Source organism: Capricornis sumatraensis, chromosome 12 (assembly GCF_032405125.1).
Source record: "Capricornis sumatraensis isolate serow.1 chromosome 12, serow.2, whole genome shotgun sequence".
Taxonomy (NCBI): domain Eukaryota; kingdom Metazoa; phylum Chordata; class Mammalia; order Artiodactyla; family Bovidae; genus Capricornis; species Capricornis sumatraensis.
The window spans coordinates 63,986,828-64,007,512 of NC_091080.1; the positions used below are offsets into that span (position 1 = coordinate 63,986,828).

At 36.7% G+C, this 20,685-nt stretch overlaps 1 protein-coding gene across 4 annotated transcripts in view; it reads right to left on the bottom strand.

Annotated features, from left to right (window-relative positions):
- Positions 1 to 20,685, bottom strand: part of RBM26 (RNA binding motif protein 26) — a 76,556-nt gene that overhangs the window by 37,293 nt on the left and 18,578 nt on the right. For 3 of the 4 annotated variants that reach the window (XM_068984320.1, XM_068984319.1, XM_068984317.1), the window contains exons 2-9: positions 12,100 to 12,218; positions 11,367 to 11,503; positions 6,691 to 6,779; positions 5,802 to 6,019; positions 3,855 to 4,115; positions 2,845 to 3,084; positions 2,040 to 2,180; positions 1,568 to 1,708 (exon numbers count right to left, since the gene is read on the bottom strand). In XM_068984320.1, coding sequence (XP_068840421.1) covers positions 1,568 to 1,708; positions 2,040 to 2,180; positions 2,845 to 3,084; positions 3,855 to 4,115; positions 5,802 to 6,019; positions 6,691 to 6,779; positions 11,367 to 11,503; positions 12,100 to 12,218 — 1,346 coding nt within the window. Of the gene's footprint in view, positions 1 to 1,567; positions 1,724 to 2,039; positions 2,181 to 2,844; positions 3,085 to 3,854; positions 4,116 to 5,801; positions 6,020 to 6,690; positions 6,780 to 11,366; positions 11,504 to 12,099; positions 12,219 to 20,685 lie in introns of all 4 variants that reach the window. The other variant, XM_068984318.1, reaches the window with a different exon arrangement.

Consider the following 20,685-nt stretch of genomic DNA (forward strand, 5'->3'; position numbering starts at 1 on the left):
ATCCTTCTGTCTTCCCTCAATCATCACCGCCAACAAAAAAAACTGACCAAGATTTGGGATGGGTCCAATATTGATCTACAGTGGAAAGCCACAAGGTAAGAAAGAGATGATTTGATGCTTCAGAGGTTCTAGTAAAAGCAAAGAATACCGGTATAAAGAAAGAAAATGAGTGCCAAGTCATGACCGAAAGAAGGAAGTGGTTTTTCTCCGAACTAGTCAGGTAGGAGACACTCGGGATGAGTCAATATTAACACAATGAACAGCCACAATCTTAACTGGCTACTTTTCAAATACAAGCCATCTTATAACTCTTACATAAAAATTGTTAAGAGATATCTTTTTCTGTTGTTGCTCTTTACAAAAGTCATTAGAATCCCTCTAGGAGACTTTTTGTTGGGGAAAAGGGGCATCTACATGAAATGTTGTCCTGTGACCTCATAGGATATAAGTTAAACTGGGTGTAAATTTAAATGTTCCTCACTCTATCATAAAAAGTTCCCTGAACACTCAAGACAGATGTTCAGGATCTGACAGTTTCTAATGAACAAATAAAAAAGTGCAAAGCATAAGTAAACAAGTTTACTAAACCACATTAGGTATGGACTGCTGCTGCAGCTGCTAAGTCGCTTCAGTCGTGTCCGACTCCGTGCGACCCCATAGATGGCAGCCCACCAGGCTCCCCCATCCCTGGGATTCTCCAGGCAAGAACACTCGAGTGAGTTGCCATTTCCTTTTCCTACTTAGTTAAATAAGTTTGACTTTATTCACAACTGATAATGCATGACTTTTTTTTTTAATTAGAAATAAAAGATGGGCAAGGAAAGACTAGAAAGAAAATGGGATTTAAACGTTAGTTGAAATAGTTAGGAAAAAACATAGATTTTTATTGGTCTATACAGTATTTCCTACAATGTCTGACAATATTGTCAAATATCTGTAGCAAATGCTCTGTCTTTCAAATTAAGGTGAATGCTTCCTCCTCTGAACGTCTATAGCACTTTTCTTGCACTAGTTTGTGGACCAATCTAAATTCTTCTCCCATTCAGAAATTATATAAAAAGTCTGTCTCCTCTAACAAAAATTTTAAAAGCTAACAAGTCAGTCTAAAATACAATTTTTTGCTTAAAATGTTATAAGCAAATCAACATCAAATTCTAACATGTCAAAGCAAACAAAAATAAAATATATATCATATATTAAGTCTGCACAGCTCATTTCATTTTCCAAACTATGAAAGATTGTACCTTTAGGAATTAAAGCATTATTCTTAAGACTTTAAATGAACCAACTAAGACTGCAAATGAGAGAATATACCTCCCCAAAGCTAGAAAATTAGTACTTTAGGGAAACTCCTTTCCCCATGGATGACAGAATAAAACATCACCAATACTACAAATAGGGTACCACATATTACCTTTTTCTCATGTTGAGACCAGAGAATCCAAGGAACAAACATAACAACATCCCTTACTGAATCCTAATAAACATAAGACCAACTGTTCTTTTTAAATGTTTTGCCACTCTTGATATTATGAAAATGACAGGAAGAAAAGATTCATCATAGTACCTCTGGGTGGCAAATCCATATCCCCTGATGTGAGCCCTATCAAGTTGGGCCTTTGTGCATGCACTCTGTGTCTGTACATTGGTCTGGAAGTGTTTGTTATGCTTGGGGCTTCAGGATTGTAGCCATCTGTGTCATATGTATCTGGTAATACAAAAACTGTAATTAAAAAACAATTATAAAACTCCATTTGGTAATTTTTTATACTGATAATATAAAAACATTACTAATTCAAAACTCACATTTTATATGTATTTTAAAAAGTAGTTTTAGAAAAATAAAATGCTGTTAAAAACTTCATCTTTTAAAAATCGTAACTAAGGACTTATATTTAATGTCTACATTTTATTCCATATAATTTTAGTGAGAACAGACCTGATAGAGCAATTCACTCTCTAAATATTTTTAAATCCCTCACCTAAAACTCTTCTCTAAACTATATTACATTATTAATATAGAAAGGCTAAAACTGCACCTGCAGTAAAAAGAGAAGGTGGAGCAGGAGGCGGCTGGTGATGAATGCCAGTTGTTACTACAGTAGGAACAGAGCTGGTTGCAGAGTTTGGGGGAGCATCCATGCCAGATGGTTGCAAAGGAGGAAGTGGAGGTGGTGGTCCTGTCAAAACCAAAGAATAAGAAATATCATCTGGAAGCAAACAAATAAAATAAGTTATTGTATATCCAAACATGATATGCTCATTTATCAAATAATAGTATCTATAAAAATCAAGCTTACAATTGAAATAGTTTTCAAGGGTAAAATATCCATTTAATGTATTCCAAAACAGGTTTGTCTTAAGCTCTGAAGGACTACAGACAGCTGGGATTCATTAGCAATGTGCATAATTCAGGGTCACCCTAAACCACAGTAAACCATGGATTTGGCTGTGCCATGCCATGCTAAGTCACTTCAGTCATGTCTGACTCGTTGCGACGCTATGAACCATAGTCTGCCAGGCTCCTCTGTCCATGGGACTCTCCAGGCAATAAACTGGAGTGGCTTCCCATGACCTCCTCCAAGGGATCTTCCCAACCCAGGGATCAAACCCGCATCTCTTATGTCTCCTGCATTGGCAGGCGAGTTCTTTACCACTAGCACCACCTGGAAGCCCATTAGCCTACAAAATATATTCCGAACGGGAGTATCTTACTCTTAATTTCTAGCAGGCATATATAGGATTACTATAGATACTTCTAACAAAGGCAAGCGTCAAACTATTAACTTTTATAAAAGACTATGAATGGGCAGATAATAAGTATAGGCAAACATATTTCCTTACCTGTGACAGGTGGCAGACTGGGTGGTAATGGGCCTGGCGGTGGCACAGGGGGTCTCAGATTCACAGGCGGGGGTGTAAGAATTGGTGGTGGTGGAGGGAGTCCAGGAGGAGGTGGTCCTTCAACAACAGGAGGCTGTGCTGGGAAAGGCAGCATCCCAGGAAGATTGACATCTTCTACAACTACCGGGTCACTTCCATGATCAAAAGGGCACATGTCTCCTCTCATACAGAAACCCTTTTCTGGGAGGAAAAATAGAAAGAACTGTGAAAAGTGCTGGACAAACATTTTCTCTAAGTCAACAAAAGTAAGATATTTAAAAATTGGAATTATTTTTAACATTGGGCAAGTATAAATAACCATAAGAACTACCTACTAATTTCCAGTAATATAAAACTCTCATTAAGTGATAATATAGCTAACATACACATTAAAAAATGTATCATCAAATTAACATGAGTATTCCTGGCTAGCAAAATGATGCAAAATAGGTATTGCTGTCTTGTTTTTACCATCAGAAATATTTCCTTTATTTAAATCTCTCACTTAAAACTTTAAGGATACTGCAACTACAGCTTTACTACAATTTACAAAATTTTTACAGTAAAATCTTAAGAGTCTTCAGTTCATTTATAAAAGTCTTACATAGGTGATACATTTCTAGATTTTACTTACATGCTAATAACCCTGATTTTAAAGTATGTTTTGTCAAGAATGTTTCAGTCGCCAATTTCCTGATAAATAACTCAGTAGATATTCTTCTTTGTTTGGTAAATTCCAAAAATATGTTAAGACTTAAGTGCAAATAAATACTATCTTTAAATTGATATTAGTCAGTGGTGACTAATGAAGACTTCAGTAACATACTGAGGAATTCATGAAGTACCTAAAATTAATTTCCCACTATTTCCAAAAGGTTAAGTATTTGAGTAACTGTGTATAAACTAAAGTTACAGAATTTACTCAGCTGAAAATATTAATTCATACTTCATGAAATGGTTGACAGGCTTACCATCATAGTCTCTACACCGTTTCTTTGGCATTGGTGGTCTTACGTATGAATTATGGTCCACCTGGTCTTCATGAAATTCAGACCAACTTTCGGTAGTGTTATTACCATGATGAGTAGGAGCAATTACTGTAATAGTGCTGCTCAAAGTAGGTACAGGGTAGTGGCCAGATGAAATATTAGGTACCGAAGAGACTGGAGTATAATTGTTTTCTAACGGATCTGCTCTATCCAGGTCATACTTAGGTTTTACCAGATCCCTTTCTGCAACAAAATATAAATGACTTAAAAAACTACACTCGATTAAAAACAACAACAAAGTCCCAAATTTAAGAGATATTTTTGCTAAACATAAAAAAAGTTCAAATTTTACACAATCCTCCTTTTAAAAACTACTCAATATATAAACAATGTTTCAAGAAAAGTTATTTCTTTTTGTTATGACCTAAACTAAAAAGCCACACATAAACTTGCTGTGCTTAATGAGATTTTTCTTGGAGTTTTATTTATAGAAGAGATTTTTTATTTTCTTCATTGAAATCTTAGTATGCAAAACTTTAGCCAATAAAACAAAATATGCAATAAAAGTACAGTTATTTTTTTCTGTGACGAACATTTAGTTGCTATCCATTTACAGGGCCTAACATGGCTTTATACAGTGAACACTGCTGACGATGAGAATGGATACTTAAAGAGGAAGGAAAAGGAGTTCATAATAAATACAAACAAATTAACTGGGCCAAGAAATGAAAATTTACCATGGAAAGAGAAAAGATAGTAAGGACAACAGTTAAGTGAAGTAATGTGTAGAAAGGCCTAGAATACCTAGATGACAGGAAAAAAACTCTTAAGAACAGAGTAACAGAGAAATACTGGGATTATAAAAAAAGTCATGATTTTCTAAAGACTAAAAGTAACTATACAATAAAGGTCACAAGGGGAGTAAAAATCTAAGCTTGTGTAAAAGTGTTTTACTCTAAGGTGTTAAGCTGTTTTATTGCCTGCAACATATTCCTTTCAGTAATAACACACTGAAAGAAAAATTATACATGTTGAAAATGACACACTCTTATAAACTCACATATCTGAAATGAAACTTTTAAACTCTTTTCATAGTTTTGAGGTCTAAGTGATAAATAAACTGAAGACATTTTAAAGATAACAATTTAACGAATTCTGATCTATGCATATACCTATGAAACCAAACATCATAACTACAGTAAGGTATATATTGTACATACTCATCACCCCCCAAAAGTATCCTTGTTCTCCTTAATGATCCATCCCTCCTTTACTTCATCCCAGGCAACCACTGAATTGCTTCCTGTCATCATAGATTACTGTGCATTTTCTAAAATTTTCTCTCTCCCCCTCTCTCATATACACACTTTGTTTTCTGTGTGGCTTCTTTCAATCAGCATGATTATTTTCAGATTCATTTATTTTGTTGCATGTATCAATAGTTTTTTTTTTCCTTTTTATCCATTCTATGGCTATACCACAATTTGTTTATCCATTCACTTGTTGATGGACTGTTTCCAGCTTTTGGTTCATCTATATATGTCTCTGTGTGGAAATACATTTTCATTTCTCTGAAGTAAACACTCAGGAGTGGAATGGGTCATTGGTAGATACAGGATTAACATTTTTAAGACACTGTTGAAGTGTTTTCCAAAGGGTTCCAGCTTATTCCCCATCCTCACCAACTCTGAGTAAAGCTAATCTTTTTAATTTCAATCATTCTGATGCATTTGCAGTAGTACACTGTGGTTGTAATTTGCATAAAATAAAAGCTTCAAAAGAAATTTTTAAATAGTTACTCAGACATATAAAATACAGCAAGATAGAAAAAATAAAAATACTGACAAAACAATTTTTAAAACCTTCAAATACAAAATTTTTTTCACAATAAAAGTGCCAGGCAAAATATACCCATATGTGATTATTTACCCCTGCTTCGTGTCCTGCTCCTGCTTCTAGTCCTGCTTCTATCCCTGTCTCTGTCACGAAGCCTCTCTTTACTCCAACTTCGACTCCGACTCCTGCTGTAACTGCGACTTCGCCCTCGTCTTCTGTTGTACCGGTCTCTGTATGAATCTCTTCGAGGAGGGTTTCGATCATAATCTCTTTTGCGAGAACGATCATCTTTTTTCCTCTCATCACGACTTCTAAAGAAATATATGAACTTTTTTACTGAAAATATTCAAGTGGATATAGGAAAAACTCTAATCAAATGCAAAAGTTCTGTTTTATTCTTGTAACACCATGATTCTTTATTTCATCTTACGAATACAAACACAGGAGACTCAGAAAAGTGAAAAACCGAACATGATATGCTTAAGCACTCTAAAAGCCCTTCACGGTACCCACCCCCCACCAAAAAAACCCCAACTCTTTCAAAGCCTTACTCATATACACACAGGCATCTATACATATGTCCTACAGTATATTCTGTCCTGCACAGTCTCATAATTATAGGAACGTATCACAGGCACTGCACTCTAAATGCTTTTGAAGCTTTAATGGGAAAAATAACTTATTCACTCTAAAGGGAAGCTTTGGGTAAAAAAGGTCTCAGAGTAAGACTTCACTGGAATTGAAGTTAGGAATAAAAATAGTAACAATAACTAACATATGCCAAGTACTGTTCTAAATCTCACTTCTAGTACCTTCAAATCTCACCTACTTCTTCTTGATAGAAAAGGATTGAGTTACTATTTTCCTAGACTAATGAAACAGTAGGTAATACTTGCCCCTAAGTAAAGGAACATCAAGTCTACATATTCATATAAAGAAAAGCAATGTCTAAAAATTAAACATGGTTCAAAGAATCAATCACCTATTTTCTCTGTATCGGGAGCTTGACTGAGGAGGACTGTGATTTAGCCTTCTAGAAAACTTCTTCTCTCGCTCTTCCTCCTTTGTGATCTGATATACAAAGAAAAACATATATAAGTTTAATAACAGTGATTCCTTGCCATGTTACTGCTTCAATGGCTTAGCTGGTATTAAAATATATAGGAAAAATCGAAGGCCAGAGAAGTAGGTGGCAGTGGATGAGATGGTTGGATAGCTATCTCTGACTCAATGGACATTCAGTTCAGTTCAGTTCAGTTCAGTCGCTCAGTCGTGTCCAGCTCTTTGTGACCCCATGAACCACAGCACGCCAGGCCTCCCTGTCCATCACCAACTCCAGGAGTCCACCCAAACCCATGCCCATTGTGTTGGTGATGCCATCCAATCATCTCATCCTCTGTCGTCCCCTTCTCCTCCTGCCCTCAACCTTTCCCAGCATCAGGGTCTTTTCAAATAAATCAGCTCTCCACATCAGGTGTCCAAAAATATTGGAGTTTGAGCTTCAACATCAGTCCTTCCAATGAACACCCAGGACTGATCTCCTTTAGGATGGACTGGTAGAATCTCCTTGCAGTCCAAGGGACTCTCAAGAGTCTTCTCCAACACCACAGTTCAAAAGCATCAATTCTTCTGCATTTTCTTTATAGTCCAACTCTCACATCCATACATGACTACTGGAAAAACCACAGCCTTGACTAGACATGAATGTGAGTAAACCCTAGAAGATAGTGAAGGACAGAGAAGCCTGGCGTGCTGCAGTCCATGGGGTCACAAACAGTCAGACATGACTTAGCAATTGAACAACAACAACAAAATACAAGAGCAATATAGTCTTCTGCAAGCATTCAAACAAAATACATTTCTCTTCTAAGTACATTTAACAATAAAAGGCTTGCTGAAAGTTAAAGTGAGTGGTAAAGAAATTCATAAATGTTTATCTTAGTTAACAGTAGTGACAAAAACATTTTAAGCAAGTGTCCTCACTTTACAGGCTTCCCAGGTGGCACTAGTGGTAAAGAATCCACCTGCCAACGCAGGAGACAAAAGAGATGCAGGTTTGATCCCTGAGCCGGGAAGATCTCCTGGAGGAGGGCATGGCACCCCACTCCAGTATTCTTGCCTGGAGAATCCCATGGACAGAGGAGCCTGGCAGACTACGGTCTACAGGGTCACAAAGTATCAGACATGACTGAAGCAACTAAGCACGCACACATGTCCCAATTTTAACATAATTACTGGAAAGCCAATTTTATTTCTACTCATGAATTTGGTCTAGCACCAAACACATCAGGAGTTTTAAAGAAGCATGCAATAGAATTAACCAAGTCACAGAAAAAGAAAATGCTTGAGAAAATAATACATGTGAATATAGTTCTCTAGTTTCTCATAGCAGTATGACAACTATATAATCCTCTTCCTACAACCCATATTATACAATTAATAGAAAGCAGTCCTTAAACACATTCCCATGATCAGTGTTGCTTTCCCTACACCAGTTTTCCATGCTGCCCCAAAAAACTGGTTCCACAAGACATTAAGAGGTGTTATTAGAGAAAAAAGGATTTTATTTAAAGGATAAGCAAATTGAATAAATATTAAACATGAGCCGCTATAAATATGATAAAGCTCAAGAGTTTTAATAAAAACCCTAAGATATTCTGATGCAGATAAGTCTACAAGACAGCATAAAAACAAATAAATAAATGAAGTAGCATAAACATGTCCAGGTTTATGTCAGTTGTTTCAGCATCCCTTTGGGTAAAAGCCTTTCACCGTCAAGTGCCCCTGAATGAGAAAGTAAATGAAATCTTATCAACAGACCAAACTCTGAGAAACAATGCTTAAAAGCCTTCTTGTAACAATTTGCTTTTTTTTCTCTAAGTACTTTGCTCAACTCTTCCTATCCATTTCAACCCTCCACTTGGAAAACAAAACAAACCAAAACCTCCTGTTGCACTTTTCCCCTTCTACTTGCTTCCATGCACTCTTGTAAGTAATCTATGTTGACAGATTGCCATATTCCATGGTACATGCCCAACTGGGAACTTTTAAAACACCCACAGCACTTAAAACACAGACTGCCATCCTGACATTTCAGTTCTGAAAGACGAGGGATAAATATCCTTCACAACAGGTCAAAACAACTGTGGTGAAATATTATTATATCAACAGATGTAAGACTAAGGTTTCAATATTAATTCATCAATGGGTAAAATTTAAATGAATTATTGTATATCTCTGTGTTGCATAAGCAGTTGCTAAGACAATACCCACTATCCCATTCTTTCTCACTAATGTTCTAGAACCCCTGTACTATTAGGTACAAAGCATGAAGTTATAATAATTTCTGGTCTTCCCCAGCAGATAAAATTAATGGGGGTGTTTTATGTATGTGTGTGAGAAACTACATACATGTACATGTGTGTAAATGCGTTCAAACACAGAGATAAAACTACATTTGAGAATTATTACACAATACACAGCAAATATATTACTACATAATATATATATATGTATCTTACTTACATAATCTGGAAAAAAAACAGGGTATCAGGTGAAAGAACCAAAGGTCACGATTAAACCACATCACCCACCACTTAACATCCCTCAACAGTAATTGCAGCTATCGTTCATTGAGAACCTACTTTGAGCCACATACTCTGCCAAGTGTTCACAGACCTTATTTCACTATTCCTCACAATAACCCTATAATATTTCCATTTCACAGCTGAGTAAAGGTTGGAAAAGTAGTAATTTCAAGATCACAAAACAAGGAAAGGCAGGAAAGGCAAAAATTTAACCAAGATTTGTTTAACCTAAAATTAGACTAACCATGGACATATTATATTATAGCTTGTCGACAATTATTTTTAAAATTACAATCTTTAACATCAAACTAAGGAAATCTGAATTAGTATATGATCATTATACATGAGCGGTAAACTTGTACAGAAGGTAAAAACTTCAAAAACTCTTAAAGCATAAGTCATTTCTATTGCCCTGTGAAGGCCCTTTTATTTGACTACCTTAAAAATAGTCCCTTGCAAAATGCATGTAAGGCAGAAACAAACAGATCTACTGACAATCTGGTTATTTTCCTAGAACACAGATAGTAGGAGCCCATACCTGTAAGATACTATGTGCAAGAGTTCAAAGCACACCTGAGACTGTTATCTTTGAAAGGGCTGCTGGAGACTTCCCTAATGGCGCAGTGGATAAGAATTCGGCTGCTAGTGCAGGGAATATGCGTTTGATCCCTGGTCCAGGAAGATTCCACATGCTGCAAAGCAGCTAAGCCCATGCGCCACAACTACTGAGTTTGAGCTCTAGAGCCCAAGAGTGACAACTACTGAGCCTGTGTGCGACAACTACTGAAGCCCACATGCTTAGGGCCTGTGCTCTGCAACAAGAGAAGCCACCACAATGAGAAGCCTGTGTACCGCCACCAAGAGTAGCCTGTGCTTGTCGCAACTAAAGAAAGCCCCTGTAAAGCGACAAAACACCCAGTGCAGCCAAAGAAATAAACAGAAAAGGCTGCTGACAAGGGAAGCCCTTGGTTGACATCTGCAAACTATGACTTCTGGAAGGTTCCCATCATTCCCTAATAATAACAGTTCACCATGCCTGAACTGCAAATGGTGACTGCAGCCATGAAATTAAAAGATGCTTGCTCCTTGGAAGAAAAGTTATGACCAAACCAGACAGCATATTAAAAAGCAGAGACATTACTTTGCCAACAAAGGTCCATCTAGTCAAAGCTATGGTCTTTCTAGTCATCACGTATGGATATGAAGAGTTGGACTATAAAGAAAACTGAGCACCAAAGAATTGATGCTTTTGAACTGTAGTGTTGGAGAAGACTCTTGAGAGTCCCTTGGACAGCAAGGAAATCCAACCAGTCCATCCTAAAGGAAATCAGTCCTGAATATTCATTGGAAGGACTGATGCTAAAGCTGAAACTCCAAACTTTGGCCACCTGACGCAAAGAACTGACTCATTTGAAAAGACCCTGATGCTAGGAAAGATTGAAGGCGGGAGGAGAAGGGGACGAAAGGATCAGATGGTTGGATGGTATCACTGACTCAATGGACATGAGTTTGCGTAAGCTCCAGGAGTTGGTGATGGACAGGGAAGCCTAGTGTGCTGCAGTCCATGGGATCACAAAAAGTAGATACAATTGAGCGACTGAACTGAACTGATGCCTGAACTGTCTGGATAAACAATGTGGATTGTGCTAAACATCTGTTTTCCTCCTCAGAGTTTGGAAGTTTGGTAAATCCTAGGCTGAAGGTGGCCATGTAACCAGTCCTAAATACAAACCCTGGGCACTGTGTCTCTAAGGAGCTTTCCTGGTTCACATGTGTTGTCACTACGCATTACGTGTATCCTCTTTGACTCCAGTGGAAGAAACCTCTGCAAATGTGTTCCTACCCCGGCCTTTGCATGATACACTTTTCCCCCTTTGCAGATTTTGCTTTGTATCCTTTTACTGTAAGATATAGCCATCACAATGACTATATCCTGAGTCTGTTAATCAAACCTGGAGGTGGTCCTGAGGACTCCAACACAGATACAAATAATAAAACTCAATTTAACTACTCCAAATATGTTTTTAAAGAACACGAAAGCTTCACATGAAAGTTTAACACAAATTCTTACCTCTTCTTTTTTTATATCTTTTTCTTGGTGCTGAAAAAATTCTACCTTTAAGCTTCCTGAGGATGGCTGCTCTGGAGGAGGTAGATAACTCTTTGTATTCACAGCATCGAAAAGTTTTTCCACAAATATCTGTGTCTCTAAAACAAAAACCAGCACAGATTAACAGATTTCCTAGTTATTCTCTACTTCTTCACATCAGACTTCAGTATGATGAAATATATCTTGATTTTTACAAATCTAAAAATTATACTAACAGCTTCCCAACCAGTGTGCTATGGTACAAGTCCCATGGGAATACGGATTCAGTCAATTCCCAGGATGCTGAGGGCTAGAATGAATGGCCAGAGCCTGTGGGTCAGTCACCACCAGCCATCGCTAGTCTCCATGTACCTGCCTAGTGTGCCAAACAGAAATATTATCATTACCTAGTTCCCGGCAAAGTGAAAAATGTTGAGAAGCACTGTGCTAGACAACATCAGTAGTAGGTTCCTAAACAGTACTATCTTTCAGTCATTTTCTTAACCTTTTAAGGAAAACTATCAGCATTCTTTAAGAATGAACACAGGATGTTAACGGAAAAAAAAGATTTCCATTATAAATAAGCCATGAATAAAACCAGTAATTATACTATCTGTTTATTACAGTTACAGCCTGTCTCTTACCAAACTCCTTTAATACTCTCTGAATCTTGTTTTAAGTTATCAAAGCAATATTTTGAAACCAAAGATCTTACCTTTTTGAAGAAATACATCCAGTTGATCAATACATAATGCCTTTAACTCTTTTTCACTTTTGTCTTTCTTTACCAAAGCGAGAACATACTTTGCCAGGGCTGATGGATCTGCATCACAGCTGAAGAAAAGAGCAATGTTGAAGGAAATTTAGGCATAAACAACTGCACACTCTATAAGTTCCAATTACAAACTAAGTCAGCATGATAGTTAAACAAGTTAATATATGTAAGCATCATCTAATTCACAGAAGCAATGATGAACTAGAAGTTTTTCTCCCTCATATTAATATACTTGACACATTACATGTAGTCATCACTCTGTATCCTACCAAACATATACTGATACATGTACTAAAGATTCAGAAAGTTATATTATTTTAAAAACAGAGAAGTTACAACAAATTATGGATAATACCAAAACATCAAAAACTAATAAGCAATGTGGTACCAATAAAAATACCAAGAGGCTATTCTCTCCCAAACAAGGTAAATAATTGTCAAACAATATCTGGAAAAGAGGACAATAAAAGGAAACTTGAAAACATACCACACAATATATACTTTTAACGAAACAAAAGTTTAGAAACAGACCCAAATACACATAGAAATACAGATTTTACAAGGATGATATCCAAATCAAGGAAGAAGAGATGAACTACAAAATAAATGACACTGAGAACACTTGGCAGTTATCTTTCTAAAAAATTAAGTTGGACTCATATTTTATTCCATATACCACAGTAAAAACATGAAACCATTACAAGTATTAGAAGAAAACAAGAAAAAGTTATCTTACAACTCTGGAGTAACGAACACTTTCTGAACTGCATTGCAAAAGAGTAATTTGATTATATTAATACAAATAAAAGCAAAAACTTAGGAGTATAAAGAAGCCTTAAAAGTCAAACAAAATACTAAACAGAAAAACAATTCTTAAATGAGTAAAAATACAACCTCATCCATCCATAAGAGAAATTCAAACTTAAACTATATTGAAATATAATTTTTCTGTTACGAAGTTGAGAAAATCTAAATATATGAAAATATATCCTAGAGGCAAGACTAAGGGGAAAACAACCAGTTTTCACACATTATGGCTGCTAAGAGGAACTCAGTAGATACTAGAGTATGGCATATCAAGGTCACAAATGCAACTGACCCAGCAACTCTATTTCAGTGAAGAAACTTTACAGATATACTTACATGTTCAAAATGACTTGTGTACAAGGTATTCAGTGTCACACTGATTATAAAATAAAAAATCTGCAACTGTCCATTTACAGAGGACTGGAAAAAGAAAATATACTAAGTCTACACAAGGGAATGGCATACAACAAAAGGACAAAAAACAACGGGGGAGTTTTCATGTCAGAGATACCTCCCTATCAACTTGTTACATTTAAAAAGCAAGACAGAAAAAAATCTGTATAGTATATTACCATGTGTGGGGAGAAAAGGAGAGATTATATATTTGGATTGGCTTATGTCTGAATAATGGAACATGTATAAGTATAAACTATGCCTGCCTGTTGATCGGGATGGAGAGTAGGAAGTTAGTGAAAATGAAACAGGGTCAGGAGGGAAAGTTTCTGATGTCCAAACCATGTCCATAAAATTTTTAAAAAGCAGATAACTGTTTTTCAACTAAGCTAAAGTTGCTACCTATTTAATTCACAATCATTTTCCAAGTTAGGGTGAATAAAATCATAGCAACAGCTAATAAGCACTAACATTTACCAAATCCTTATTTGAGCCATGAACTATGTTCCATACTTTACACCCTGTATTTAGCTCTCACTTTACTGATGAAACAGAGGCTCAGAGAAAAACTAGGCAAACTACTTCAGACTACATGTTAGTAACAGAACCAAGATTTAAACCTGAACTTCTTACTCTAAAGTCTACTCTCTCAACACTACAGCCCCCAACTGCATTGTTTCTTATAGCGATCTACCCAGAAACCAGACCTCCAATTTACTGACTGCTACAAACATCTAGTTACAGCCACCAATTTACTTCTTAGCCATCCTAGCAAAAGCCCCTACAATGCCTCCCTATACACTTAGAGGTTATCCAAGGCATAGTTCCTCTGATTTATTTCTTCCTGTACTCTTCCCCTCAGAGTCCATCATTTCGATAAACCTCTGAATTCCTCAGCCCCATCTGCATCACTTTCTACTATTTTTCTATCCCACCAACTTATCAAAAACCCAACTCAGAACCCACTCCACCCCCAGGTTAGATTTCACTTCCTAGCTTGGATTAATTTCATGACAGCAACATAAACAATGTTCAGTAAATTGGATTTTCAAAGGACAGATGACACAAAAAGACTTACCAATCATGGCTTAAAAAAAAAAAGACAAATACATTAGGGAATTACAGTGGGGAGAGATAGTGACTACAAACGAGAGGGAGAGGTAGGATAACAGTTCATTTGAGGAAAAAGATGATACATTAGAAAAGACCCTGATGCTGGGAAAGATTGAAGGCAGGAGAAGGGAACGACAGAGGATGAGATGGCTGGATGGCATCACTGACTCAACGGACATGAGTTTGAGCAAGCTCTGGGAGATGGTGAAAGACAGGGAAGGGAAGCCTGGCATGCTAAAATCCATGGGGGTCACAAAGAGTCGAATCCAACTAAACGAATGAACAACACAACAATACATGACATCCTTCAATTATTTTTATTGCTCTTTATTGTAAAATTGTTAGCAATCTTAACTCTAACAACAATAAACACAAAATATAATTCTACAAGTTCTACTAAAAGTTCAAATACTAAGAGTATTAATAAGGAACCTATATACATTAAAGCTAGAAAACTATACTATAATACATATACCAAAAAGTCTTAATTCCTATACATACCTGGAATGTAACAATTCTACAGAAGTACAGTAGTAACACACCACTGAATCAAAAAGCACATGTTAAAGACAGTGGACAACCTTGGCTGCACAGTAGTAACACTTTGGGAAAATCTGACTGCAAGTGAATCAACAGGTCTAATACAACCATCTGTAATTTTGCTTCATTTATTTTATAAAAGCTGCACAAGTCTGATACAATATCAGAATTGAGAACTGCTCTATCAAGGAACCAGTACCACATTTATCATATGCTGTGAAGACTCCCTACAGTACATGGCTCTGGTGACTTGTCTTCAAACTCTTCAGTCTTCCCTTCAAAAGGCAGAGCCAAATTCCCTACCCTTTGGAGAGTAGGCTCAATTTAGTGCCTTGCTTCTAAACAATCAGAATATGGCAGAAGTGGCAGTGTCTGACTTCTGAGGTCAGATATCATCTAGGTCATGAAAGACACAATGGCATGCTCTTTGTTCTTTTTCTGGAATCATTTATTCTAGAGAAATCAGTTGCTATGCTTCAAGGATACTCAAGCAGCCTTATGGAGAGTACCATGTGGCGAAATGAGGGCCCCCCAGGGTGGACTGAGGTCTCTCGCCAGTAGTCACGTTAATGAACATGGAAGCCGATTCTACAGCCCCAGTGGAACCTTGAAAAGACTGCAGCACTGACCAACAACTTGACCACAATCTCATGAGAGACTACATAGCTAAGCAGCTCCAAATTTCTGACCCACAGGAATGATACATGTCATGAGATGATTAATGTCTGCTGTGCTACTAAGCTAAGTTTCAGGGTATCTGTTAGTAATCACAAATCCACTTTTCTCATAGATCTATTTCCATTTATTCACAAAGACTTGACGTGGATTACAACCTAAATAGAAAGAAAAAAATTCATTTCAATTTCTCTTTAAAATTTATTTTAATATACTTATTTAAACCAACCATTTTAAAAAATGCAGACAAAATGACTTGTGGTAAGTTAATTTTTTCATGTTTACCATAATGAGCATGAAAGTACTTAAATCTGTGATGAAATAAACATGAAGAAATGGGACAATAACCTCATGCTGTACCTACAGACACACTTATACTGGCAATCTGGTAACTGCACGAGAGACCATGAAATGATACTTATTCATGTTAGGTAACCTGAATAAGCACCATCACCTAAACCTTAACCTAATGAGGTGTCAAGCTAAATACACTTTAGTTTACCGGAAATCACTGTGGTAAAATATATATATAATACTATCACTATCTTTACTGTTTTATTGCAACTGCTATTAATGAACAAACTCAGAGTCCCTACACTGAGTCCAAATGCTATAATTTGACTGAGTATTGGTTTGAGAGCTGCGGTGAATTTTTAGTTTAATAATGACCTAATAACTGTCACTTCACATTTCTCTCAGCCAAACATCAAATCTATTCCATTTCCTCCATTATTTTTTAAACAGGACACTTTAATAGTGAATTAAAATGTTAGCAGCTAAAACTGTGGAGAAAGATTTTTAAAATTATTATGGTCTAGACTACAGTTTTATAAAACAGCAAGACAGAATTCCTGATTCTTGGCTCAGAATCTTTTATTAGAAGCAATTCAAATCAAATCAAGAACTAAGAAGTCCCAACAATCATAATGAATCAAGAACCATACCAAAAAAATGCAAAATACTTAAAATGGTCTGAAAGGCAGACTACTCTGTAAAATGTTAGACTGCAAATTACATAGTAGAAGTAAGGTTTATAATTTCACATTTAACAGCAAAACAGGAAATATGTATTTGGGAGGTAATTTTTCTTAAGTCCTAAGGAAGCCATTTCATATTTATTTCAACACTTTTGAAAAAAGAAGGTATGTACTTACAAATTACAGCTAAGTAAAAAATAATCTGAACACAATAAATCTGAACAGCAAATAATAATCTGAAGTTTAATATACCAGAATGTCATGGGTCAGGGACAAAAGGCAAACAATGTGCTCTTGTTACTATCTGTCTTAATTAAAAGTAGCACTGCTACTTCATCTGAGCATAGAGCAATAATAACCTACTATGCAAAATTAATGAAGTAAAAATGTTTAAATTATGTATCAAAAGAAAACTATATTCTGATAGTAAGCGGTCATTTATTTTTAAAAACTGTCTCCATGGTAAGCAAAGACTGTTCATGAGGTACTTTACCAGTTGCTGCTACTGACAATAGGTTTGTGATTTGAATGACACTTTATCTTGTCAGAGCCAGTCTACCCTCTGCTATAATACCACTACTTTGGAAACATGTGAAAGAAAAGTGGGGCTAAAATAGTTTAGATCAAGGAAAGAGGAAAAAAGAATCACATTTTGAAAATGTTAAGGACAAAGCAATAATACTGAAACTGATAAAATTCATTTCTACTTAGAAAACAGGCTTAATTTCCACAAAGTTTAAGTGCTTCTAAGATCAGCTTGATTCCAAGCTAGAATCAAGATTGCCAGAAGAAATATCAATAACCTCAGTTATGCAGATGACACCACCCTTATGGCAGAAAGAGGAACTAAAAAGCCTCTTGATGAAAGTTAAAGTGGAGAGTGAAAAAGTTGGCTTAAAGCTCAACATTCAGAAAATTAAGATCATGGCATCTGGTCCCATCACTTCATGGCAAATAAGATGGGGAAACAGTGTCAGACTTTATTTTGGGGGGCTCCAAAATCACTGCAGATGGTGACTGCAGCCATGAAATTAAAAGACGCTTACTCCTTGAAAGAAAAGTTATGACCAACCTAGATAGTGTATTCAAAAGCAGAGACATTACTTTGCCAACAAAGGTCTGTCTATTCAAGGCTATGGTTTTCCTAGCGGTCATGTATGGATGTGAAGAGTTGCCCTGTGAAGAAAGCTGAGCGCCGAAGAATTGATGCTTTTGAACTGTGGTGTTGGAGAAGACTCTTGAGAGTGCCTTGGACTGCAAGGAGATCCAACCAGTCCATTCTGAAGGAGAGCAACCCTGGGATTTCTTTGGAAGGAATGCTAAAGCTGAAGCTCCAGTACTTTGGCCACCTCATGCGAAGAGTTGACTCATTGGAAAAGACTCTGATGCTGGGAGGGATTTGGGGGCAGGAGGAGAAGGGGACGACAGAGGATGAGATGGCTGGATGGCATCACTGACTTGACGGCCATGAGTCTGAGTGAACTCCGGGAGTTGGTGATGGACAGGGAGGCCTGGCGTGCTGCAATTCATGGGGTCGCAAAGAGTCGGACACGACTGAGCAACTGAACTGACCTGAACTGAAGACCAGCAAAAACATAATCTGCCAATAAAGTATACTTCTGACCACCTTCAATTACCCCTCTGTGTGTTTGTTGTGGGGAAGGGAGTCAGGGAGGGGAGAAGAGGAGGGGAGCAGGTAAAACACAAAACAAGAAACTACAAAATAGCACTGAGGAGTGTGAGATGAAGGGGAAGCAACCACGTATTTTAATTGATAAAAGCCAAATGAGATAATGTGTGAAAGGAAGGAAAACGGATCATCAAGATGAGATAAAACCGATAACTGAGAACTCGAGAGCAAAGTGTCGCTCTCGTGTGCAGCAGGGAGGCCACTGCTTTCTCTTCTAGGTGCCACCTTTCATAAATGTATAAACAAACCCAATCATTCTTAGAAACTGACCAGAATGGAAATGTGTATCATCATCAAATAGCTTGCTAGAGATTCCTGGCCTGGAAAACTGAAATGTCAAGAGTGCACTTGGTAGGTTTTCAAATAATTGAAGGGCTACCACAAGGAAGAAGGATCACCTTTATTCACTACATCCTCCATGGGATATAATTAGAACCAGTAAGTGAAAGCAAGAGATTCTGGTTTAAAATAGAGATGGAATTTTTTAATAATCAAAGGCCTCCCAAAGGCTGAATAAACTGCCTGAAAGAAAGTGAATTCTCTATCATTAGAAAGGTTTCAAGCATAAGTTCAACAGCCCCTGGCAGACAAGCACTAAATTAGATAGTAAATCCCTCACAAACCTCAAAGAGTGTAATCCTTAGGTTTAATTTGTTCATGGGGTATTGTGTAGATATATAAAAAGATAATACAGCATTCTTTTCAAATCTATAATAATGAGTAGCAACTTTATACTACACTATAGATAAAATATAAACTATAAAATATAGTTTCATCAAAAATATATCAAAACCAAAAAATACAACTTCTTACTCGTATATGTAGCCTCTGCACCTAACACAGTACCTGAGACAATACTGAAAGAAAGAGAAAAAGAGAATATACTTACAAATTTCACTAGATTATTAGCTCACTTGTCAGGGCCCTTTCTTTTCCATTTTCATAAAGTTCTGAGAATAAAACTTCAGTTTATCAATTATCTTCTAACAGCACATTCACCTTTCAAAAATATTTAATAAGCACCTAAAACATCAGGTACTGTTCTAGAATCCTGGGGATACAAATTTGAAAACCAGAAAGTCCCTATCATTACAGAATTTATTTCACTGGAGATGTAGGGAGGACACAGACCATACATACATACAAGGCATTCTCAAGCAGACAAGAGTTCTGAACAGAAAAGATGCAAGGTAAGGGAATACAGGGCTTCCCTGCTAGTTCAGGGGTAAAGAATCCACCTGCCAATGCAGGAAAAGGATATGTCAACCCATTTCAGTATTTCAGCCTGGAAAATCCCATGGACAGAGGGGCCTGGCAGCATAGTCCATGGGGTAGCAAAGAGCCAGACACGACTTAGTGACTAAACAAGGGAATAAAGTACAGAAAAGGAGTGAAAGGGAAAAAGAGAAAGAAAAGGGAAGGGGAAGGACTGAATGAATAGATCCTAGGTAAGATTATCAGGGAAGGATATTTAAACAGGGATCTGAAGTTAGATAGGGAGTAGAACGTAGTACAAGCAAGCTTTTTTGGCTTTCTAGAAAAACATCCTTCTAGGAAAAAGAAGGAACCCAACAGGAAAGACCTCAGGTGGGCATCTACTTGACACACAGGGGACAGGAGTCCAGTGGGATGGAGCAAAGTGAGCATTCACAAACATTTGGATCTCTCGCTTTTGTAAGGATTTAAAATTAACATCGGGTCACTATGAAGTCATTCAAATCAATGATTTTAAAGGCATACAAATAAAACCTTAGCAATCTCTGAATATACTCTGTTAAGGATACAAATAATGCCCCTGAAAAGCATGGGGTGAACATGCTCATTCTCCTCCAGCTGTATCTGGGCAGGGGAGCGCATGCACTGAATAAGCTAGAAAAGCCAAAGCAATTCGGAAGATCAAACTTTTAATAAAATCTCCCAAAAGAACTTTATTTTCTTAAGAAAGACTTCAAAAAACATGAATCAACAGTCACTTTGCTATACAGCAGAGACTGGCACAACACACAACACTGTACATCAACTACACATTAAAAAAAAAAGAACCCTAATATAAAGGTTCTAATTAATCCTAACATCAACATATTAGCTTTCATTTTTTAATACTTTCAAAATAGTAATGAGACAGTAAAGTGAAAAAATATTGTACTGCAGTACAATATTTCAAAGAGTAGTCGGTTTCGTTTTCTTCAAGCTTCTTGGAGGCTTTAGAAATTCAGTGGAAGATAACTGATGAAATGTAACCCAAGCTTCCATTTTCAGTAATCTTGAGAAGGAGGAACTGGAGGTGGCAGTGGGAATTAAAAATTAAATTTAAATATGTTAACTCAGTAA